Source organism: Pipra filicauda, unplaced genomic scaffold (assembly GCF_003945595.2).
Source record: "Pipra filicauda isolate LSUMZ 115617 unplaced genomic scaffold, ASM394559v2 scaffold154_size2910363_pilon, whole genome shotgun sequence".
Classification (NCBI taxonomy): Eukaryota; Metazoa; Chordata; class Aves; order Passeriformes; family Pipridae; genus Pipra; species Pipra filicauda.
The window spans coordinates 462,609-488,116 of record NW_024104040.1 but is presented as its reverse complement, the minus strand read 5'-3'; the positions used below and the strand labels follow the sequence as shown (position 1 = coordinate 488,116).

The window sequence follows — 25,508 nt, the reverse complement described above, 5'->3', positions numbered from 1 at the left end:
TCCTATCCAAGCAGGTTTGAATGCCATAACTGTGTTCTCCAGAGACTGCATCAAAACACACTCTGCCCCTAGCCACGTTTTCCCCCCAGGAAAAGTATGAAATACACTAAAGATTCATTCACACTTAGTATCATACAGAGTAACTTTAAAAAAGCTATCAAGTATTTTATTTTTAATCTATCTACATTATGTACAGATCAAGAAAGGCCACAGCAGTTTTTCAACATACAAACCCTTTAAAAGAGAGATTTATGAAGGAGCGACAAGTATCAAAGTGAAGTCCACTAACAAAGGTATATACTCAGTACAGTACTTGAAGAATGACGAGTACACCAGTCCTTGGGGTTTTCATTCCACCTTTTACTCCACAACTAGTCTGGGGGAGAAGCAGACAGAGGGCACAAGATTCTGATGCTGCTGACACCAAGCAGGTGCCCTGGCATCTAGCAGGGTACAGGATGCACCCCAGAAGCCACCGTGCAGTCCGTGAGGGTTGATGCCCACCACGACTGTACCGTAGCGCTTCTTGCCTCAATACAACTGGGCACAGCCTTGAGCTCTGTCAAACAAGCAACGAGTAGCGGCTCCCCTGGCTGCGGGAGCTGGGGCAGGAGACCAGTTACAGTACCAGGAAGCACTGGTATATCACCTCATTAAGAACTTCAGCATGTACTCATCAGCGAGACTAGAGTCTTTGCATTAGTTTACAGTCCACTATGAACAATTTTCTGCTGCATGTAAACATGACTAACTAGATAAAATACAATCAAACTTCTGTAAAAGTTAATAAAATATCTTTCTTTTAAAAAAACAAAGTTAGCCTATTACTGCATTGTTTACAATTTTAATAAAATAGTACAACCTTTCGGTTGTTACCAGTCCTGAGTTCACTGTAATAAAAATGGCCCTGGCTTCTGCTGAAAGCCTGCACCCACTCAGAGCGGTTTGGCAGAAGTCTCCCAACAAAAATGGAATTCCTTCAGAGCAGTTAAGTCTGGTGCTGTCCATTGAGGAAGTTGTATACCAGGAACTGGCCGGTGCCACAGTACTGTGTTGCAAAGAGTTTTCCATCGGGAGTGGGGTCAGAGAAAGCGATTTCTTCCTTACTTAAATATGAACCATATATGAAGTTGCTCCTGTTTAAAAGAGGGGAAAAAGGGGGAAAAAAAAGGTTATTACTCTCAGGGAATAATAAAAAATATTTATGCTACTAGACCACAAACCATTAATTAAGTGACACAGACACTGAAAAGGAAGAAACTCTATTAGGAGGAGATGGCTCTACTTATAGGATCTATCTCCTTCCAAACAGCAAGGAGGATCACTTGCTCTGGAAGGAGTTTTATAAGGTTCTGGTGTTCTAGAAGGAATGTTTGTATAGAGTGATTGCATCAAGAGTTCAAATTCAGAGTTTTTTTAAAAAAAAAAGTTTTAATTCATTCCAACTATTTTTTCATGGAAAAGAGACTGCTAGGGCTGTGACTACAATCCCTAAGAACGAAAACACAAGCTACAGAACAAGTTGGGGTGATGATGGAGGGGGCTGAAAGACCAACCTCAAGGCATAATTCCTAAGTACACATTCAGTAATAACTATACAAAAAGAAAGAATCAATTTGCTGAACTTCATTAAAAATATTTTATGTATGTTTTATTCTTATTTTAAGTAAGAATGGGAATCAAGAGACACTGTTCTACTTCTCTGGCTCGCTATGTGAGCAAATTTAGAAAACTGCACTCAGGCTTTAAGACTTTGATTAGAGGAAGGAGGAGGTAATGTTTATCCTTGGAAACAGAAGAAACTCCCTTTAAACTTAAGGTTTTTAGTTTATATAAAATAAACTTAAATGCAGTTGAAGACCAAGTATAAGGTTCACTTGTACGGACATCTCCATTAAATACTGAGGAAAACATAACAAGAACAAAATCTGTTTTAATCACTACCAGTTTTATTCCCTTCTCTTTCATATATTTAGGAAGATGATTTTTCAAGGTTCTTAGACTGTCTGACTGCTTGAGTGAAATGGGGCAGACATTCTCAAAATGGACCTAAAAGTCTGCTACAATGCCTTCAACATTTTGAAGTCAGGATTTAGATGGCTACTGGAATCATCCCATTCAAAGTACCTTTTGCTACCGAAGACATTTAAGTTGAAGTTTCACTGGCTGCTGAGCAGATCTAACTGCCTATTGCCATCCCAAATCAAGTCTCATTCCTTTCCTTTGCCTTCTGAACTGTCTGGGCTCCCTTGCCTACACCAGCTCTAGAGCTCATCAGACCTTTCTGCAAACCAAGAGAGCACCAGAGTCATGTAAAGCTCTTTTTGGTGAACTTGTTTTCTACTGATGCAGCAATGAGCTACTGGAAGGCCGAACAAGCACCAGAGCACAGCAAAAGGTGAGGTGCAGTGCACAGCTAAGAACAAAACTGAGGCCTCACTAGCTGCAACAAACCATCAAAACTGATTGTAAAAATCCTTTAGGACTGTAGCTGAGGGAACAACTCCAGCATCGATTTGGGGGAGAAATCACAGAGTCACAGAGTATTCTGAGTTGGAAGGGACCCAACAAGGATCATCGAGTCCAACTCTTACGTGAATGATCCCTACGGGGATTGAACCCGTGACCTTGGCATTATTAGCACCATGTTCTAAATCTTTCCTTTAGAAATAGTTTCTAGGAAGCTACTATTAAACACACTATTAAAAAGTTGTCAAAAATATAACCAAATAATCAAGTTACTACACTCATCTGAACACAGCTTTACAGTCAATAGTTCAGACAGAACATGATCTGATAAGAACTTTCTAGTTGCTCCACCAGCCAGGCAAGATGCATTCTGCAGAGCAGAATAGCTTTGCTAAGCTCTCCAAATAACCAAGGGGCTGAGGACTGGCAGAGACATCAGCACCTGTGCTACAAAGTGCAGCAAGATGGTGCTTAACACAAACCTGACAGGAGAGCAATAGTAACATCTGGGCAGTTCTTGGCATTACTCAGAAATGATGTTTAAACTTCTAGGAAATGTCACTGAAAGAAACCTAAGGTTTGGAGAATCAACATTTTTAACACAGATGTTTGAGTCCTTTTATGGATCTAGCACTTAGCATTCAGTTGAATACACTCATCACTAGCTACTAAAGCTCCATGGAAATTGAAAATATCTCATAAATGGCTCAGTGAACTTGAGTATATATTAAAAAAACAAACCACCAAACAACAATTGGAAGGCACCAAACTATCAAACAGTTTGATGCACTGGGTCTCTGTTCCCTCCCTCTTTCTACCTCTAAGGAATGGACAATCACTGAGTGGTTCAATCCCAGTCTGTAACACTTGGGTAATCTCACACTTTGACCAAAACCAGTCTTGCATCCTTTACTCATAACTACCCCGGAGGAACTTCCCCCAAGCTCACTGGAAGTCTGCCAGGTGACTCATTACAATTGCACCTAAAGATTTCTGTTAAAGACAAGCTATTGCAGAATAATGATGTCAGTTTTTGAACTCCATCTAATACTGGAACTGTCAACTGTGCTCAAATCTACATCCTCAGTATCACCGGCAGCTTGAAAATACAAGCTTGAGACACCCAAAGCAACAAATGGCTTGGACTGAGTTCTATCTAAACCATGTGTAACTGAGGAACTTTTTAACTATTACCTAAGACACTCTATCATCCGAGAAGCGATCTTCTTTCGACGCATCATGCTGAATACCCATATTCGACTAATCCCACAAATAGCAGGCTCTGGAGAGGTTGAGCAGCACCATGCTTTCTGTCTTTCAAATATGACTTTCTCATTTTCTGAACTGACTTCTGGAACCTTCTCTTCTATAACTCTGTAGCCCTGCAAGTGATGTAAAAAAAAATTGTGTCTTTATAAAAGCATCATTAATGACTTAAAAAAATAATCAATGTTATCAATGTTATTTCTTTCATACTTAGTTGCTAAAATGCCTTACCAAAAAGATTGTGTATTTGTGTCTCATTTAATTTGTCTTAACAATTTCAAAACAGGAAGAGATGACAGAGGTGAAACAAAAATACCCACCTCGAAAGCTTATCTGACTTAAAATAATAGCAACAAATAATCCATTTCTTACTACCACCTGTATTAAAGTGTTTGCCTCAATTTCTCTGACTTTGGCTAAGATTGTTTTGCTTGTTGTCTGCTACTCCCAAGGGACACTAGAAAAGCAGTAGGACAGTTTACAAGGGAACAGACAGATTATGTGACAAAGTTCTGACACCGCTGTTTAGTACCGCTGGTGGCAGCATGACTTCTTGTCCTGCCCTCTGCTTCTGTGTGCTGTGGAGCTGTTCAATCCCACTGTAATTCAACACAACCATACAGAACACACGCTTTTTCATCCATATTGCATTTCTGCTGGGTAGGAAGCTGAACCTGCTTGTCAACAAGCAAGAGGAGAGCCTGAGGTAGCACAACAGCTATAGCAAGTTCTTAGATGAGCAGGTCTGAGCCAAGTATGACACCATCCATGTGTCTCAGCTCAGAGTCAACCACATAAAAATGAGCGACTACATTTCAGAATAGTCTACCACCCAAAGTCTCTTCCTCTGTGGAAAAGCCGTACACAAAATGCTTATTTGCTATGAAGAACAATCACTAAGCATAGACACAGACTGCCTTTCTCCAATTCAGTCACTTACCCACTGGATATGTTCTGCAATCAAACAGCCGATAACTTTTTTGTCATTAGAAATAAAAAGAAGAGTTTTAGTTCTAGAGTAACACATGAGTGGAGCTTGCTGAAATCCCAAGTCATTGTCTACCATTTCTCTAATTTCTTCGACCTGTCAAAATAAGTTTAAATGCTGTGTAAGAAACACACATAAATGTACATTTCTATAAATTTACATTAAAATCACAGATTTGCAAAGATGGAGAATCTAGATCTAGAATACTGAAAGCTATTCCAGAAGTTTAGGATTATCCTAAGTAACTTGCAACACATTGGTCCACAAAAATGTTCCTTCAATAATACTCGTCTGGAAATAGGAAGAGTAGAGAGATCTCAGTCAACTTCCATTAAATTCAAACTTGAACGGTGGTCAAAGGCTAATAGAGAAAATTCAGATAATCGAAGTATGGAGTATGGTATTTTAGAAGTAAATGAGACCCACAGGAAAAGTTAAAAGAGTTTAGTTCAAGATTTTCTGTTATTTTTAAAGTATTTAAAGAACTAATCCATTAAGGGTTTTGAGCACATGAAAGCTGACAGTGCCAAGGCAGGTAGAAAATGTATGCATTTGTTGTAAAGGAATAAGTAACTGTTGTCTCTTTCCCCCAGCTTCCTACTCTTCCACTGGGTTTGCAAAGAATAACTGAAACTAAAAATAAAATTTTGTTTAATATTAGCAAGTTTAGAAGAAACAGAAACTTCAGCATGAATGCAAACAAAACCTTATGCATGAGCTGGTATTTTACTTGTGGATTCTTGTACCTACAATTGGATATTGGAAGCAGCCTCTATCATTCCTCATCTCCTGTGAGACAGAAATAAGGTGGCCTTTCCCATGTGGTGCATTAAATGGTATAAGCTTCTTGAATGCATGTTGTAATTACATTAGTAACGCAAAAGTAGAATTACTGATGCTGTGAATGTCACAGAATGGGTCAGGTTAGAAGGGACCACATTGGGTCATCTGTTCCAATCTCCCTGCTCAAGCAGGGTCATGTTGGAGCACGTGGCACCGGATTGCAATCCATACGGTTCTGGAATATCTCCAGGGAGGGAGACTCCACAGTCTCTCTGGGTGATCTTTTCCAGTGCATGGTCACCCACAGAGTAAAGAAGTTCTTCCTCATGTTCATGTGGAATTTCCTGTGTATCAGTTTTTGCCCATTAGTACTTTTAAAATGGAAATTGTGTAAAAAAAAAAAAAGCTTTAAAAATAACTTCTAAAAGACATGGTATTAGTTACTCTTGATTTTCTCATCTAACCTTCAGGTACCAACCATCTAATGACAAGTCCAATTACCCAGTCTGAAACAGTAAGTAACCATTCTTGAAATCAGGCATCCACAGTGGTGACAACTGTAAATTCTCTCAGCTTTAGAGAACTCTATCCTAAATGGCTTAATTTGCTATAGTCTTTCTTTCTTCTGCAGCACTTTGGTATTTTTTTTTCTTCAGCCATTATATTAAAAAAATGAATGTGCAACAGATGTACTAAAATTAAGATTATACTACCAGAGAAGCAAACTTAAACAAAAAACTTATCTGCATTAAATGTTGTAAAAAGAAAATTCATAGTTTCTTTTCAATTTAATAACTTAAAAAAATTCTAGTTAGACTAAAGAAAAACTCCTACAGTCATGCCACCAGCAAGACCTCTCTTGGGCATCAATTCACCCTCCAGAGATCCCTTCCAACCTCAGCCATTTTGTGACCCTCTGACAGTGGTACTGTAAAAAAGTTCCTGTTAGTCACAGCAAATCCCAGGCTAACCACAGTCAATGCCAGGCTACAAATGTAATGACATACTGAGATGTATGAACACAGGCCAGCCAGCAAGACACCAAAGTACCCTCCTGCTCTAAGTCTCTGCTAGTGTGCTGTGTGCGGTTTTAGAGAGTTTCAAGAGAGACATGAGTCATGGCACAAATGGAAATAATCTAGAGGAGAACATGACAATGAATAGAGCTCTAAAAAACATTACTTAGGAGTACAAACTAAAAAACCCAGCACATCTGGTCAATTTCCTCAAAGTAAAAAAAAATCAGAGTTTGTTCAGGCACAAAAAAGCTGTGGCAAAGAAGGAAAGAAGGATGTTTTCTATAGCGACATCAGTATGATTAGTACTAATGAACTTAAACTGCAGTATGGAGATTATGGTGGACATTTAGGGAAAACTTCCTAAAATTATGGATGCACTGTAACAGAGTCTGAAGAGGTCAGACAAATGCCTAGTGGTAAAACTTTTACAAGGTGTCAGATGCAACATAACCTGAGCAGATCCTGCTTTGAACACGGGAATGGACTAGACTTTGAGGCCACTTTCCACCTAAATATGCTTTTATTAGAAAGTCACCTAGAGAATGACGGCTGTATAATAAAGTTAATACATTTCAGTTCGTTTAAATACAGTAGGAAGTTTATATTACACAAAATATCTGCCAGACATTCAGCAAGTATATTTAAAAAATGTATTTTAAAAAGTCAGTTGGTTAATACTGTTCCCACCCCTTACCCAGGCCCATCTCCTCTATGAACAGAGCAGCAGCACTTAAGAGTAAGATATTTAACCTGTTTGTGGAAAAAGCTATAGAACCATTGCAGTTTTGAGTTCAACTTCAACTGTTCATGTGTAAATTATACAAAGTTTACCATGGACATTTTCATTATTTATACAAAAACATCAAACAAAGCAAAATATACAAGTCCAGTCCTTCTCGCCATACCTTTTTAAGTGCATACTTTGGGTCATCAGGAAGAACCATTATTATCTTTCCATCAGGATATTCAGCCAAAATTCTCTCCTTTTTCCAACCCTAAATAAAACAAACACTTATCTAAACCATATACAAGATATACTTTTACAAACAGAAACGGCAAATTATTGTTCTAGACACTGAATTTATGCAGAGACTTCACATTATTTAGCAGCTGCTTTGCTAGAGAAGGAAACTTCAGCTAGCTTTCTAAAAGAGCACAACAGATATAATATGATGTTATTTATACAATAATTTACACAGTAACCTAACTTAATCTAAAAACAATTTGTGAAAGTGTCTTATAATTTCCCAACTAGATTTTTTTCCCCCAGGACTGCAATGCAAACTCAACTTTAAAACAGAAGTAGCAAAGTCAGCTCACATAACTGATTTCCAAACCTATGTAAATATTTTTTTTCGAAGTCCAGTGAATGGGAAAACCCTAAGTTTTATTAAAAGATTTCTTTTTAACATAGTTACCTCCACAAATACACACTCAGTTTTAAAAGTTTGGCATGCGAAAGACCTCCAGGAGGTTCTAAGTGAACTGATTGGCATGCAGTTGCCCAAAATGTAAGGAATAATTTATTTTGTTACTGATCATAACTGTTAAAGCCACAAGAAGGATACTAGAAAAAAATTTATAACTACCTTCTAAGAATCTAATAGGGAAGGAGACTACGTTGTGTGTATCTGAAGTATAAACATACTCAAAAAAATAGAGGTAATTAACTCTTCTTCAGATCCACACTCGTGGTGAATAATGAGCAGTACCTGCATGGAAAAAAACAAAACAAAAAAAGCCACTTAAATCTAGCAAGATGGGACTGGTAGATATTAGAACTCAAGTTGCTTTGATGGGACCTAAAAATACTGAACGCAGAAGTAACTTCAGCCACTAAAAAGGCTGATCTACAAGTCTTACTTCAAAGCAACTTTAAATAAAAAAGTTTCTGAAGAAACAATATTGATGGAATAATTCTCATTGAAATCTGTACCTTCTCACAAAATGATGTTCGACTAAAGACCAAACAATGGAATTTGGCACTGTATGAATACCATATATACTACCACAAAAAAATGTCAAGTTCAGTGTTATAATACTTGATCTGTACCTCATTTTATTCATCCTGATTTTACTCCCTTACCCCAAGCAAGACACGAAGAGAATAATTTTAGAAATTTACCTACTTGCTACTAGCCCTGGAACTATTTAAGTATTAGTTTAGCAGCTGGCATGGCAATGGTTCCAACACAGACACCATTTTAATCCTGTCTGCTTTTCTTCTCAGTAGCAGTTGCACAAATGAAGATCCTGCTTGAATTTATATACGTTATGATCTGAACACAAAGGGCAGTAAACAGCAGTATTACAATATTCAGGGAAGTAGAAAAGTGCAATTTGTGGGATTATGACATGCCTCTTGAGACTATCAGAAAAGGCATCAAAAGGTTCAGGAAGGGATTACTGTTCTCCAACCTCAAACCCTACCTCTCTCAAATTTTTGTCTTTTTCTGCCTTTTGGCTTCCTGTTTGCCCTGTAAGAGCTTTTTATAGCCTATTTTAAACCAACTGTGACCATCACTCAGGAAATAAATACAACATGTTTGACAATCCTGCCAGTACAGCATCCAGACTGTTGCAAGCCTAATGCAGAAAATTCAACACTAAATTTTAGATTAAGGTATCCTGTTAATGTTATAGCCAGGAATTTCCACAAAATGAAATCCGATAAAAAACCAAACCACTTCTGAACATCATAGTGTTGTTATGCTTTTAAGCAACAGTATATTAGCACGAGTCTAAAAATAATTCTGTAAAAATGCAATAATTGACTCTAATATGTAGGTCTCATTATTTTCATTATTGTCCACCTATTCATCTTCTTAAGTGCTTTGTATAATATGGGGACTGATGATATTCACAGGAAGGGTAGTTTCTAAATTGAAGTATTTTGGAATTTATTCAGAAATGTATCTTTTAGATGCAGTTTTCCAAAAAGTTTCTGCAAACTCTAAACTCATCCAAGATTTTTAGTGAAACCATTTTAAAGCCATACTGTGCTTTTATAGTCATATGCAGCTCTAATAATTTTAAAAAGAAAAACTATCACTTCACATATTTATCTGCACCTTTAGTGTCCTTACTGTTGAGTTTTTCTAAGCAATGAACTGTCCTGCCTTTAAACCAGACAAATGGAAGCAATGCACGAGACCAGTTACAGTTCTGTCATATTCTAACATTAAAGGAAAATGTGCTAAAGCTGCGGCTGGGACTGATCCTATTAGATACCCACAGTACACAAAATATGGTTTAGAACCAGTATATTGACTGTGGTCTGAAGATGATTGATAAGGTCTTTTAACATACCTATTGACACTTTTTAAACAAACCCCCACTATTTTAACACTATTAAAACAAAATACTACAGTCCGCGAGATATTTCAATCACTGAGAAATAACGTGATCTTTCACAGAGGCAGATGACAAGGTCACCTTATTATAGTCCATGTCTACAATATATAATATTCTATTGCGGTGTCAGAAAAATTGCTTTTCCTCTCCTTTTAATTGATATTACTTTAGGACATTAATACTTATTTACTGCTGAATCAGATGTCCAAGCATTGATATATACTGCTTGTGATGAAATTAAAAGGAAAGCTACTGTTCCCACAAGTATACATATTCTGCAAGGCTTGGAGTTAAAGACCATGATTACAGCACTCCTCCCTGATACTGGCAGTCTATGCCCAACAGCTGATTACCTCTAGACAGCAGCAGCAGGGCATATAGAGTCTAATCACCACAGCTGGGCATACTGGTGTTGCACAGAGCCCTGATGGTATGTAATAGCTGTTGCAATACCCTCCTCCCCTCCACGTTAGGTCTATTTATCCTACAGGTATTTGTAATCCTTTGAGAACATAAGACCACTCTGCAAAACATAGTTAACACATTTTTAATCTATTTCTAACTTTTCCTACCAATTCAAACAAGAAAAAAGGTTGCTTCTGCTTGTTTATTAAGGTGCAATGGTAAGAGAATTACAAAAGAAAGAGATCATTCCAAAAAGGGCAATACAGACAAGAAGTTGCTACTACACCATGAAATAGTATGGACAGTAGTTACCACTACAGTGTGTTGCTTTCACTGGGTATTGTGTATGTATATAATGAATGATGTAGAATATAGTTGTAAAGATGGTTCCAACATAATTAGCCACTGTTCAGTGGTCTGTTTTTCATCACAGAATCAAAGAATGGCCTGGATTGGAAGGGACTTTAAAGATCACCTAGTTCCAACTCCCCTGACATGGGCAAGGACACCTTCCTCTAGATCGGATTGCTCAGAGCCTCATCCAGCCTGGCCATGAACTCTTTCAGGGATAGGGCATCTGCCATTTCATTGGACAACCTGTTCCAGTGCCTCACCACCCTCACAGTGAAGAATTTCTTCCTAATATCTAATCTAAACCTACTTTCTTTCAGTTTGAAGCCATTTCCCCTTGTCCTGTCACTTGTATACTCTTGTAAATCATGACAAGCATGAAATCTTTCTAAGATTATGTGAAGTTCAGCATCATCTCCAATTCCAGTATCCTATTAAACTTAGGTGCCAAGAAGTCAAATATCGCCTTTATTGTTTTTAACCTGAAAATCGTAAGAAGCTCACAGATAGACCTGGGTGCAGTTACAACAAAATAGCTGTAAACTTATCAGATTAGACACTAGCTTTACAGAATCGCAGCATGGGTCAGGTTGGAAAGGACCACAGTGGGTTATCTGGTCCAACCTTCCTCCTCAAGCAGGGTCATCCTACAGCAAACAGCATAGGACTGCATCCAGACGGTTCTTGAGTATCTCCAGCGAGGGAGTCTCCACAACCTCGCTGGACACCCTGTTCCAGTGCCTGGTCACTCTCACAGTAAAGGAAGTTCTTCTTCATATTCAGGTGGAACTTCCCGGCATCAGTTTCTGTCCACTGCCTCTTTTCCTATTGCTTGGCACCACTGAGAAGGCTCCATCCTCTTGGTACTGCCTCTTTAGATATTTATACACATTAATGAGGTCCCCTTTCAGTCACCTCTTCTCAGGGCTGAACAGGCCTAGCTCCCTCAGCCTTTCCTCATAAGATAGATGCTCCAGACCCTTGACCAACTCAGTAGTTCTCTTCTGGACCTGCTCCAGGAGCTCCATGTCCCTCTTGTACTGTGGAGCCCAGAACTGCACGCAGTACTCCAAATGTGGCCTTATCAGGGTTGAGGGGCAGGATCACCTCCCTCAACCTGCTGGAAGGGCTCTTTCTAAGGATTCCGTTGACATTCTTGGCCACAAGTGTACACTGCTGGCTCATGGACAGCTTGTCCACCAGGACCCCCAGGTCCTTCTCCACAGAGCTGCTTTTCAGCAGGTTGGCCCCCAGCCTGTAGTGGCGCCTGGTGTTGTTCCTCAAATAACAGTTTCTTCCACTTTCTTCAGCTCAAGATATAGGATGAGCTTGAAATGCAAACAGATTAACTGCATTCACATCAGGCACTTGAAGTTAGCAAATGCCCGTGGATTAAGTTTTTGGCTTTGCAATTTCAAAACATCATTAAAAATGCCTCGCTCTTACAAAAAAATTTACAGAAGTACTAAGTTGACACTATGTGGTATCATAGGGAGGGGACACAACTGATACTGTGTGTATCACAGTTAGGAGATTTTATAAAACTGAACCATGCGTCAATCCCACAAAGCATCCATCCCAATGGAGTTAACACTTATGTGTGTGTCATCACCCAATGCATGCACGTGCTAGACAGGCATAACTTTTCTGGAGACTTTCAGATGTCTGATACCAGAAGAACCATGAGACAGATTGCTTCATTTGTCTGCAGTAGGAGACATCTCTCAAACCAATCTATTCCTGCTCCAGTGCTATCCTTGACCACCTTACCTTCTTGCTAATTCAGTTCGCACACTTCTATTAATAGCAAATGTCATCCTTCAGAAAACCCATCAGTCTTTGCCAATCTTCTGTTCCCAAACTTAGAAAATGTCATTAAACTTCCCCTCTCTGCATGCAAGGCCTACAATTTCCTTATTGTCTCTTATCAGCCATCCACGATAAAACAAGTGTCCCAATACCATCTCCCTGTAAGCCTGTCCTTCTTCTGGGGGCATAAAGAAATTTCTAGAGACCAAAACAAAATTTTTTACTAAAAAAAGCAAGACACGTCTTTAAAAAAGAACAAACAAAATTTTAATTTGTTGAAGGCAGTAAGTAATTTACTATTTACAGGCAAACTGCCTTCTGGCTACTCAATACTTCAAAAAAGCCACAAAGTAGCTGCATGCAGGTAGGCATGACACTAACAATAACGTCCATTTTCACAGTTCACAGCAAGAAGCATGATAATGCACATAGACCCACTTTTTGTGAGTTTGTGAAACAAATCATTAATAGAACTACTAAGCACAAAATAGGAGACGCTCAAAAGAGAGAAAAACTGAGAAAAGTCTTCTCAAGTCAGACTGGGACCACGTCATATGGCACGAAGAATGTGAATGACAAGAGAATGAAAAATGCTTGTAAGATACCTTAGAATGGCCTCCAAATCACAAATGATGCCAATGCCAAACATATTAACTACATAGAAAAGAGTATCTCGAGAGCTAATAAACTAAAAGACCAACCCCAGACATTCCTGGACCACAAAGTCTAACCAAGGAGTTACTGAGAATTTCTCTAGTACACTTTTTTTAATTCCATGATGCTTTTGCCCAGTTAACACTCTCTGTCAGGGAAAGGAAGGCAGTTACAGCCTCAACACAGTAACTACATACAAATATCTAGAAACCTCTGAGCCATCCTCCCAACAATCCCCACCAGAAACCTCCTAGAAAAACCAGGATAAGTGGCAATCATTCTGGTATTTCTGGATGACTAAGAATTAACAAGTAATCACTTGGTGTACTAATTTACTGACAAGAAGGCTTATCTTAAATTGAAATTATTTTCTAAGAGGAGGTGAGAATGTTTCTGTCACAATACTATCAACCATGAACCACTTACTGCATCAAATGACTAGTGACTTATCTATTTATCATGGCAAAAGTTACTCACCCACACAGAAAACTGAGTGTCAAACTGTTACGAGGAAAAAAAAAAATCTGAGGGGAATTAAAGACTTAGAAGAACCCTTTTTTTGCCTCTTAGTCTACTGTTTCTACTCCAGAATAACCATTTAAATCATCACTCTACAGCTCTCTAGAATGTCACAAAACACAACTAGAGTCTCAAAAGATTATAGAGATAGAGCTGACAGTACAATATTTTGCTTGAGTACACATTGTTGGAAGTTTTAAAAAGATGTCTAGCAACTAAGAAAACAATAGGAAAAGTTTTTCTCAAATTAAAAGCATACCTAATTTTATACAATGTTATTTATGACTGGTTTAATACAGTCTGCTCTTTCACATTTATGTTAATTATGTTGTTACTCTAGACATGCATACAAGTGAGAAATTTCAGCTCTTCCGACTTCCAAAATATTCCAAACTTCAGTTCAGCTTCTTACCTACACGAACATAGCAGCTTTAAGCAGCTATTGAACTCATCTGCCAGCTTCTGTCCAAAAGAACTAACATCATCTTCTGTAAATTATGTTTACATCTTTGGTAACATTCAAGATCTGAAAGTACTTGGGCGGGAGGGGACAAACAGGAATAAAATGGGGAAATGTATTTTATGTTGCCATTATAATGTACTGCTTCCCATCACACTTTCTGCCCAGTCCCACCCTATAACGTAGCCAATGTGTATCAGACGAGATCTTTTAAGATGTCTGGATTATTCAGCAAAAACTAACCAAGAACAGAACAAATACCAGAACTATTTTACCAGACAGTTTCAAGCATGAAAGTTTTCGCTATGATGATATATCTTAGTATTTGCAAACACTGAGATAAAATTGTGCTTGAGATTTAAGAGTAGCCCAACAGCCATTTGGTATCTATATGGAATGAATTGGTGGTCTCAGTTCAGTTATCCTGGAGGTCTTATCTACTCGAGTGTAGAGTACTGAAGGTAACATGTGTGATAAAGAAAACAGACTTTGTGGATTCTGTTCTGGATTTCAGACATGTGAACAGGCATTTCCTATGTCTTGTAATATCAGCTACTGTGAAGTAGCTGATTTTACAATATAATTGAAATTGTACACATTTTTTCAAATCTGAGTTTTAATATGAGAGATATACTCAGATATAGCATATATAATAAATAATAGTTTGTATTTTAGAGGTTAAAATCTCACTATAAATTCAGTAAAGCTTCAATATACTATGAAGTTGTATCAGCTGGATTTCTAGGCAGTCTCTCTTCAAATTACACATAATTAAAGGCAAAGTAATTTAGAAGTCATCTAAGATTACAAAAGTCATCTCAATTACAAAAACAGTACAATCAGCCCTTTATCTGGCTATTAAGTTAACTGCTGCAAACACCAGTTGTACTGAAACCTGTATTTAGTATTTTCAGAAGTGATGTTCCTTTGTTTTCCTATCACTACCCTCACACCTCCCCTAGATTAAGTAATTGTAGCAGAAATAATACAATGGTGATGAAACACCATTATCCTACTAACAAATTTTAAACATTACATATAACCTGTCTACCATGGCTGTTAAAAACATTTATTTCCCAAAGTGGATGATTTATGGCCTACTGCAATAATAATTTATTAAAACACAACTTAATGTAACATGAATTTTAACTAGTACACATCAAACAAAAGATACTGTTTATGCCTTTAAAAAGAGAAGGTTTTCTTACCACATATCTAACAGCACTTATGAACTGGTTATGAAACAACAGGTGTTGGGTTTCATCCTCTGGATTTGACACGGTGTAAAGCATTCCACAAATATTACAGGAAATAGCACCAAATCTCTTCTGTCCTCCATCCTATTAAAAAAAAAACAAAACACCAAAACCAACAAATAACCCACAAAACAGGTATTTGTCAATTGCTTGCACAGTAAATACAGTTAAATAGAACTTTTATCTAATCAGATATCCCTTTTATAACATGTCTTCTGGAAATTCAACACAAAGGCTAAAATGGGGTGAACCAGGAGAACCAATAAGCACAGAATTTAGAATTCCATCTTTTAAAAACGAACACAGCCTCAAAAGGCACAGGCATCAATCACAGAGCAAACTCTACCTAAAAAAAATTATCTCCATCCCCCCCACTACTTTTGAACAAATGACTTTTATTTTATGAACACAAAGAACAGAGAATTCTTCCTTCATTACACCATTTGCAGTAAATATCATCATCTTCCACAAAGAAAATTCCCGTATCCAGCCCCACACTCTTTGGTTTTCCCTACAGTTCTGTTGCTGTTGTTTTAGTTGCGAGTTGCTTTGAGGTGGGCCACAGGCAAGCCACTTTGGAAAGGAAACTTTGGAAGGATATTATAAAAACCCAAAGGTTACAGAAATAATTGGTAAGATCAGCAGTATATCTGCAACAGCTGATAACTACCTTTACATTTTTTACAAAAACTAAATATTCCAAGGCAATTTTTCAGACACTGTATGGCAGCTACACTGCAAATGGAAAAATCATACCATTTCGCTCATGATCCTCTAGGTTATCCACCTACTCTATAACCAACTGTTACCAAACTAAGGGCACTACTCAGTACCTATTGTTTTACTGTGTATTCATTACAAGTGTTACTAATTTGTAAGTATGCTCAGATTAAGGAGTCAGTGCCTAATAAAAAGTATCAGGTGCTGGGGTTGCCTCTTGTAAAGAGCAAAAGAATACCAGCTAGAATGAAGTCTCTATCCAAAAACAAAAGTTTTAAGCTACAGCTTAATGTTCAACTACTTTTTTTTTCTTTAACTACATTTGGAAATGGAGTTTATGTAACCAGCAAAAGATGTCACTTTTAATCTATTTTAACATATATCACAAGCAATGGAGAAACAAGAAGTTATTCTATACTCTAAACAAGTATGCTACCTAAGCAAAAAAGATTTGAGGGTGTTTTTCAAAAGGAAATTGATCTGTGTGCACAACGTGCAAGAAAACAGATCACCTGAAATTAATTTTGTTTTCTAAGAGCTGAAAATATTCATAGCAAAAAAAGCCTACTTTCTATAAGAAAGCATTTTGCAACGCAGGAAGAAGTGTTTACAAATCACTTCCTACTCCTTCCATCTTCAAAGATGTGTCTAAGGGCTAAGTGACTCTTCAATTCTCCACACAACAGCAACCTATTTCAAACAGACATTAGTGTAATCTAAACTGCAGGTATCAGTTTCTTTCCAAGAAGAGACTGAAGGTACAACAGGCCAGACAAACTCAGAACTGAACTTCTCTTTAAGAGCACAAATGTGGAACTCAGCCAAAAGAAAGAAGATGAGCCTGAGAAGTCATTGCTTTAACCGTTTGTCAGTGAGTAGATTCCTACAGAAAGAGAAACAGGAGTAAGTTCATTTTCTGAAGGAAAAAGGAAAGATGAACCCTTAGGTTAGATTTGTAAAGTCAGATTAAGATGAGCTTTCTAAAAGTGCAAAAATTGAATCTAACATGTTTTATTTTACCTGCAGATTTCCTTGAAAGCAGCAATACAGTTCAAAACAAAGTACCCATTCTGGCCACCAAAATATACTGCATTTTTATACTGCATTTTCAAGGTTTATACGTGAAAGATGAAGAAAAGGCAGTTCAGCAGGAAGAATGATGTATGCTGACTACCTAAAGATGAACCAACTGAACCAAACTTAGTAATCCTACCTTGAAGATGGGGAACATATCTCCTATATCTAGAGTAGGAAAAGTGAAAAGGACGTCTACTTTGATGCTTGGAATATATGCCAAAAAACTCCACCATGTGAATTAGAAAATCAGCTACATAAAGCAAGTCTTAAAATAATTAGCACATGACAGTACTGCGTAAGTCTCATGAAACAATTTCTGTTCGAATCATCAAGAAGCTAAAGGTATTTAGGTCAATCCATCTATCAGTTTACTACCAAAAATCTCGAGCCAAAAAAACCCCCTAGCTATGCAGGAAGTCATCAAAAAGTTCAAGGCAAGGATATCCTCAAAGTTGTCTGACTGCTCAGCTCATCCCATCTTGACTTGTAAATACATATGCTCTTTTGCAAGTTTCCAGGAACAGATTACTTCCCTGGAATAGTACTGCCATATTGTATTTTACAGTCTGACTTTCTCAGATGTTGCCAGTATCAGTGGCTTTGAGTTTTGGGGGCAGAATTTTTGTCTGGATTTTGGTTTTTAAGGATTTTACTGATGTTACTACTTTACACACGTTCAGTTGTATCAATGGGCTACCCACAGAGGTTAATACAAATAACATGTTATGTGAGCTATCAGAAAAAGCACACTGTAGTATCTAAAGCAATCTTCTGAACTCTGTAGCCCTGACAAATGTGGACTAAAGTTTTAGGAAATACTTTACAGTATCCCAAAGGCAATAAAGATTTTTGTATAACTGAAATACTATTTCAAAGCCACAGAACAGGACATAATGCTTCAGACAAAAATTAAAAGCAGCAGCTTTGGAAATCCAATGCAGACTACAACAACAACAAAAAAAGACATGCAAAATAATAAAATCAGGAACTATGAAGAATGCACTTTTGTACTTCAACAAAACATCTAGAGGACCTGACTATTTTTAAACTGATGTCATTGCAAGAGCTAAAGTGGAAAGGGCATGCATCCAGAGGGGAAAAGAGCTCTCAAACAATAATACTGCATTAAGGATTGCTAGTCCTTCCTAATGGGAAGAGATAAAAAACAATCAAACAAACAAACAAAAAAAAAAACACCTAGGAGTACCTTATGCACCACATATGAGAGTAAATAAAGCTGGGATTTGAAAGGGGAGGGCTGGAATCTTCTCAGAAAACATCAGATATTGTGTACTGAAAAATAAACTGTTGGCTTGCCAGAACTAGAAAAACATGCAAGAAGCTTGACTCTCAGAGAAATGTTTTTCAGAGCAATATTCAAGAAAACATGCGATTTCAGGAACACAAATGTGTTACTCTGCTTAAAACCCAGTTTTCTAAAGAGTAACAAAAAAGAGCAAAGATACTTTCATTTCCTAAGCAAATTCTGCATGTGTAGATGGCAATTAAGTAAGCATTCCCAACATCTCAGGCAATCCTCAAATAAATACAGCATATCCACTGTTTCAAGGCTAACTGTAATTGAACATTGAGACAATACTGCCTTAATCTCCAGAAGGGCTTCTTAATTCTGTGTTAGACAGAAAGAAAAGTCTTACCAACATCTTCTTTGAGGAGGTGCATGTCTGCTGATCCTCCACATGTGGAGTAAGGAGCCCTGCAAGCAAAAAAGGCATTTGGTGCCTCTGTAGGAGATAAAAAGGGGCCCTTTTTGTTCCTTTTTTTTTTTCCTTTCTCTTCAGGCACAGATTAGGTCATCTCCTTCTTGATTACTTAGTATTGGTTAGAGGAAGACTGTTTTTTCCCCTAGTCTTTGCACAGAACAAAGAATAAATCCCAGCCACAGAAACAAGTGGGCTGGAAATACAAGAAGTGCAGGAAGAAACAACACAAAGATTTTGGGGTTCTCCACAGAAAATGAAAAGGTCAAAGAATTCTACTTCAATGAAAGATGCATTCAAGACTGAGGCTGCTAGGTAGATCCCCTTGCTGATCAGCAGGATCAGAAGACATGTCCCAACTCAGAAAAAAGTCCTGCCCTCATTTTGAACAAAAAACCAAATCAACAACAACAACAGAAAACCAACTCATTGCCGGTGTCCATCTTTCTGAAAAACTGTTTTAGCAAAAGGATACAAATCAACTCGAAACTTTCAGAACTGTGATGTATTTAATACTACTTAACATATTTCAAAAATGAAAATGGAGTCTCATTATTCATCATGAAATTATATCCTCACTGGTCATTGGCTAAAGCAATATAAAAAAAAAAAAGGTAAAAAAAAAATCTGCACTGTATTTACAATGGACTAGTAATCCACTCTCAATACATATAAAAATATTATTCAGGAATATTGCAGAGTTTGTTCTGATGCACACTGGTTTTAGCTGGGATAAGGTTAATTTCTTTCACAGCAGCTGCTGTGGTGCTGTGTACTAGATTTGTGACCAAAACGGGGCTGGTAACACAGGGAAATCTTAGCTATTGCTGCACCGTGTGTACACAGAATGCAAGGCCTTTTCGGTTTCTCACACTGCTGTGCCAGTGAGGAGGATGGGAGGGGACAGAGCCAGGACAGCTGACCCCAACTGACCAGAGGGGTATCCCATGCCACCTGGCATCACGTTGAACAGTAAGGGCCAGGGGAAAGAAGGAGAAAGAGGAGGGTGTTTGGAGTTAATGGCATTTGTCTTCCAAATGCTACACATGATGAATTCCTGTTTTCCTGGAGATGGCTAAACACCTGCAAGCCACTGGGCAGTAGTGAGTTATTTATTTTGCTTTGCTTGCATGCACAGCTTTTGCTTTATCTGTGAAATTGTTCTCCCCCATCCTGCGTGGGGGAGCAGCTGCATGGTGCTCAGCTGCCTGCCAGGGTTAACTCAAAACACCATGTTAATGGCCTTGGTGCCTGAATTCCTGTCTCAGCTCCCCAGCTAACCTCACAAAACGCTCTCCCCCACCTTCAGGACAAAGTATATCACGCACAACCCACCTGAATTTGCTAGACAAAGCTGTGTTGCAGCAGTGAAGCAAAAATTGGAAGAAGTGATAATAAGAAAGGATGGCAGCCACTACCTCTCTGTTAGAGCAGAGGTATCCCAAGGGATAAGATTTGTGATGGAAGAAAAGTGACTGGTCTTACGCTTTTGCAGTAGTCACTGCCTTGTTTTCACTGGGATTACAGGAAAGGAGAGAGGCAGTACTTAACTAATGTGAACAATGAAATATTGCCCAAAAGCCATTCTCTAATTCTGCAGAGAAACTGCCCAACCAGACTGTACCAGTTTAGGGAAGAAAACAGCAACTTTAAATGATTGCTACGCAAATTTCTTCAGGCTCATAAGAAATCATTTTTACACTTATTATTTCCACTAACTTCTTTCACATATCACCTATTTCAGTCAAACAGGAAACCATGTTCAAGTTAAACCAAAATATACACATAGAGAAATTCAAGTATGATATCCAAATGTGTAAACTGAATTACTGTGCACACCGCTTCCACATATAGCTCCAATTCAAACCTCATCAGAATCAGAAGAACCTTCCATCAAGCCATCCTGATCCATGCATTTGCTGATACTTATAAAGATCAACTAAATTTAATCACATTTGCTAGCAAGCAGGCATAAACTCAGATCTCTAGAAAGGCAGAAAAGTCTCCATAACTCTGTACTATCCTTTTATAACTTCAGTGACTTGTTTTCTCTGTTCATTCATTTTACACGATTTTTCATAAAACTGATTACTATCATTTTCAAAATACTAGCTTAACTCAAAGGAACACATCTCCTCAATGGCATAAAATGGAAGAAGTATCCCTGCATTTCATAGGTAATTATATAAAACATTCCTTCATAGCATTATTGCTTTTATCAATCCTTATTTTTATGGTCAACATTTTGTTCTGACAGGGAAGCAGAATTTTTACAAGAAACAAGCAACTGACTTTCCTTGTCTTGAATTTAAAGCAAATCTCATTTTATGAAAATTGAAAACATATGCTTTGCACATTTGTATTTCTTTCCATTTCAGAAGTAAAAGGAACAGATGATTTCATATCCAAGTTCTCATATTTGCACATCAGACTGAAGTGAAAGTAAAGAACAATTTTAGCACATTACTCTATAAAACTTCCTAAGGAGCTTCATGTAATCTGACAACCTACCAACTGAACATTTAAATGAAGTGTAAGAGGTTACAGTTCACAAATATTCAGAACAGACTACTCTCACAAACACCAAGTCATGGATGTGGAACATAACATATTTTTAGCCTCAATCTTAAGTTTCTTTCCCCTCATACTCTCTTCAGTCTGAACCTAGATCTTTGCACATCACTTCAAACACCATTGTTTCCTGGCGCTGTTTGCTTTACAAAGTTTGTTGGAGCATTAGATTCTTTGCTGTTTTCAGCTGAAGTTCTATGCTCTGAAGAGACCTGATTTTTAAGATGTGTGACACCAAACAAGTCTGAACAGAAACAACTCATCTTTTGTCTTAGTTGTACTTTTACAAAATGAAGATAATTTTATGTTTGAAAGCTGCTCAGATAACTAGATGATGTGTATCAAGAAAGAGAATGGTGCAAGTGCAGCTATGAAGTATTTCTTCTACAAGAAGAATTTGTGTTATTTCTGTTACAGTCAAATAGCCTTAAAGCTTGTTCAAGATTATATTACTTAAGAAAAAAAGAAAATTAATCTATTCATTATAGCAATCACATGGGAGAAGAAGGAAACTCACATGTATTTTTAAGGATTAAATATAAAAAACCTCAAAGCATATTGTGAAAAACAAAGCCTAGTTTTACCATAACACCTTTCTAAATATAGCTCAGGAATGAAAAAGATTAGAACTCACAGACAATATTGTAACATTCCAGACTCTGAGCCTTAAATACTGTAAAGACAATTAAAAGGACGGATGCCAAACTTAAATACAAAAGACTAGGAAAACTCAGCAGCAGAAGAACAGCAGAAGAACTAGCCATCATGTGGCTAGTCAAACAAAGCACAACTAGTTTTTCTGCTTTGGTTACAGAAAGAAAAAAGGATTCTGTACACACATCAAGATGGACTGGGTTGACAGATCTCCAAAGGAATCAGATCACACAGTAGAGAGCCCAAAATTGCACCTTTCAGGCATTTCATTTTTTGAAAAAGTGTAATAAAGTGCAAGTCAAATGTCTCTTGCTAAGAACAAAAGCATGACCTCCCAGTTTTGCTCAAGAAGGAATAGGAAGAATAAGGAACAATAATGAAACTGTTTCTCTTAAAACAACATGCCAGAAACTTGAAATAAAAATGATTTCTAGCTATTAACTATAAAAGTTTTTAGACACTATAAATGCTAATTTAAGTGATTTGACCTGCTCTCCAAAAAGGAGAAATGTCAACCTCAACAGTTTTTAAACCAAATTAATAATTTCTCCTTTCTCAGAGGATCATTAGAGAACTGCACAAACACCTTTGAAAATATTTATTACTACTAATAAAAAAACCCCTCAGCCATTCAGAATCCACATTTAAGAAAATCACCGTGGTTTTGCAAACAAAACTATTAATAACAAATTGTACCTTATTTTATTACATTTAATCCCAAATCTTTCGAGTATTTACCCTCCAAAAGCTAGAACAAACTATTCTAGGCATAACTATGTCTCATCTTCACAGTAACCAATGCCAAGGATAGTATTATACAAAATACCTTAACTAATACTTGAGTTCCTCTATATGTTTTGACAATGCTAAAAGAGCAGTTTACCCCAAGGTAAAAGAAAAACAAATCAGTATCTTTCCTAATGCTTTCTGTGTAAAGTGAAATACAGGCATTACCAACCAAAATGCCTTATCAACACAACAAAAAGCCTGCTCTGAACTCAGTGAAATCAAAGTGAATTAGATTTGTATGAAGTGCTGAAATATATAAGATATTGTGAAGCTATTACTTTCACATTTACAATTGAAACACAGTGCTCAGTTGCATTTTCCAAAAATACACATACAAAACCAGACACTAAATCTCTCCCATTTTTCCCGGTGTTCTTCATTGATGAATCTTCCTTTATACTCTGAAATTTTGCTTGGTAAATAACTTTTACTGTTGCATATCTAGAGAAAAGAAAATATTACTCTCCTAATTGGGGTGGAATACAAGGATACTACCAGCATAGTCAGTAAGCTCCAAGAAATTTCTTTGTATGAACACCTCAGAGGAGAGCTACACAACCTCTCTTCAGTAACCAAGCAGGAAGTTCCATATTTCTTCTTGTCAAAGATCCTAGCAACTTTTCAGTCAAGTTCTGACTCTATGAGCAAAAATTAAGTTAGTTTTACTGAAATGAAAAGGGATATTACTACATTCCTTTTAATATAGTTAAGATATTTAATAACTCACTTTATGTTGGTAAAATGAGTTTCAAAGAGGCAATAACTGAAATGTTAGATCCAGATCAGTTATCATCCTGTGGCTGGGCATTCACATGCCTAGATTTGTAACTTCAGGCAATTCAAGGATATGTTCATCCATTTAGTTCTTGGAAGCTCTGATTTTAAAATATTTCAGTATGGATATAAGAGTGTTCAGAATTCACCTGCTTCTATTTAGTCAATATTTTCATGTGCCTAATCCATTTATTACATGGAAAAATTACAATTTAGCATGACCTCCAATTATGTATGTGAGAGGTGTAATTTCCTAAGAAGCTTCCTTCCTTATGGCCTGGATTCCTCTTCCTCTGTAGCTTCCCAGCTCTAGCCTTTCATTTCTCAAGGATTATCTGATATGTGGATGACTAAAAACACAAAACAAAACACAACCAAAAACTCCAACTGTCTCACTACCAAGTAGTGTGATTCTACAAGACAGAAAAACAACTGTCACTCCCTTCTCATTTTGCATTTTCTCGTTACCTGTATTTTGTAGCTAATAGCCAAAAGGATAAGAATAAATAACCAAACCAGTATTGCTGCTAAATATTATGGTGAAAATAAGGACATCCACTGGAAAATCTTGAAGTTTATTTCAGAACAAAGGACATTTGAATGACACAGGAACAAATCCGTTGGTATTAATACTGCACACAATCTGCCAGATGCAGCTCACCCTGTAATTCTGAAATTTTAGGAAACCGTGATTTTGCACATAAGCCAAATTCATTATCCCTAAAACAGCTGTATTTTCACTGAATAGCCATTCTATTTTAAAAATGCAGAAATTTGTTTTAACAAGAATCAGCTTAAGGCTGGTTGCCACCATTTTTCCATCAACATTGAATGACAATCTAGTACAGCTTCTGCTTTCACCAGTCATTTACAATGGTAGTAAGTAGTAGGTATAAGCAATGATTTTTAGACAAGTCCATAAAGACCACAGCACTGCAAATTCAAAAGTAATTTCTTCCAGCATCTATAAGCCTTACTAGAAGAGTATTACTTACTGTGATCAGCTGCTTATCACCATCTTTTCCTGCTTCTTTTAGTTTCTGAATATGTTCCTCAGAAGATGGTAAGTTACTGCATTTGGATGCTAATGAAGGATTTGACAATGGAACCCTTGAAATACAAATATATTTCATGTTAAAAATGGAACTGCTTATACATGTCATATTAGATATTCAAAGCCGTTGTGGATAGTATAACTAAACTTTAATGAGATGCAAATCCAAATTTATTACCCAAAACATAGTCCTATATATTTTAATCTGCAATTCATATGAAAAATAAGGAAATAAAAAGATTAACCAAAAAATACGGTTTGTGACTAGACCAATTACAAAAGCTTTTGTTTTATTAAAAAATAAAAAAAAATTATGATGAAGGGGGAGGTTACTCACAACCATTAACACAAGCCTTTAACTGAGGCACTTTCAGAGCATGACAAATGGTGCCTAACACTACATATTTCCTACATAAGGTCTAGGTATCATACACCAGGATTATAAAGCAGACCATGTAAATATTCCCACAAATCTAAGTCAGATGTCAAATCTCTTCAATTCAAGTTTATTCCCTTCTTATGGCTAGCAGTGAAGGGCAGAAGAGGATCCATGGAACAAATGCACGGGTATCACTGGAATCTCCCGTGGTTTAAGCTTCCCCTTGACACAGCTGAAAGAAACACTGGAAAGTACTATAACACATCAACAAAGTTATTCTATGAACTTGCTACTATATTTTGGGGGAAAAAATGTCACTAATTCCAGGTTTGGATAAAACTCGGGGAGATCACCAAAGCAAAACATACACAAAAATGCACATACTTCAACTAGGTATTTATGTATTTTCTGTTTCTGAGCAAACGAAGGGCTTAGG

The 25,508-nt window shown here is 37.2% G+C and overlaps 1 protein-coding gene across 3 annotated transcripts in view; it reads right to left on the bottom strand.

The window, feature by feature from the left end:
• Positions 1 to 140: 140 nt before the first annotated feature.
• ESCO1 (establishment of sister chromatid cohesion N-acetyltransferase 1) overlaps positions 141 to 25,508 on the bottom strand; it is a 33,533-nt gene continuing 8,165 nt past the window's right edge. For 2 of the 3 annotated variants that reach the window (XM_027731260.2, XM_027731261.2), the window contains exons 7-12: positions 24,635 to 24,749; positions 15,286 to 15,417; positions 7,431 to 7,520; positions 4,676 to 4,819; positions 3,664 to 3,851; positions 141 to 1,136 (exon numbers count right to left, since the gene is read on the bottom strand). In XM_027731260.2, the coding sequence (XP_027587061.1) occupies positions 989 to 1,136; positions 3,664 to 3,851; positions 4,676 to 4,819; positions 7,431 to 7,520; positions 15,286 to 15,417; positions 24,635 to 24,749 (817 nt within the window). In that variant the 3' untranslated portion in view covers positions 141 to 988. Of the gene's footprint in view, positions 1,137 to 3,663; positions 3,852 to 4,675; positions 4,820 to 7,430; positions 7,521 to 8,114; positions 8,238 to 15,285; positions 15,418 to 24,634; positions 24,750 to 25,508 lie in introns of those variants that run through there. The other variant, XM_039379070.1, reaches the window with a different exon arrangement.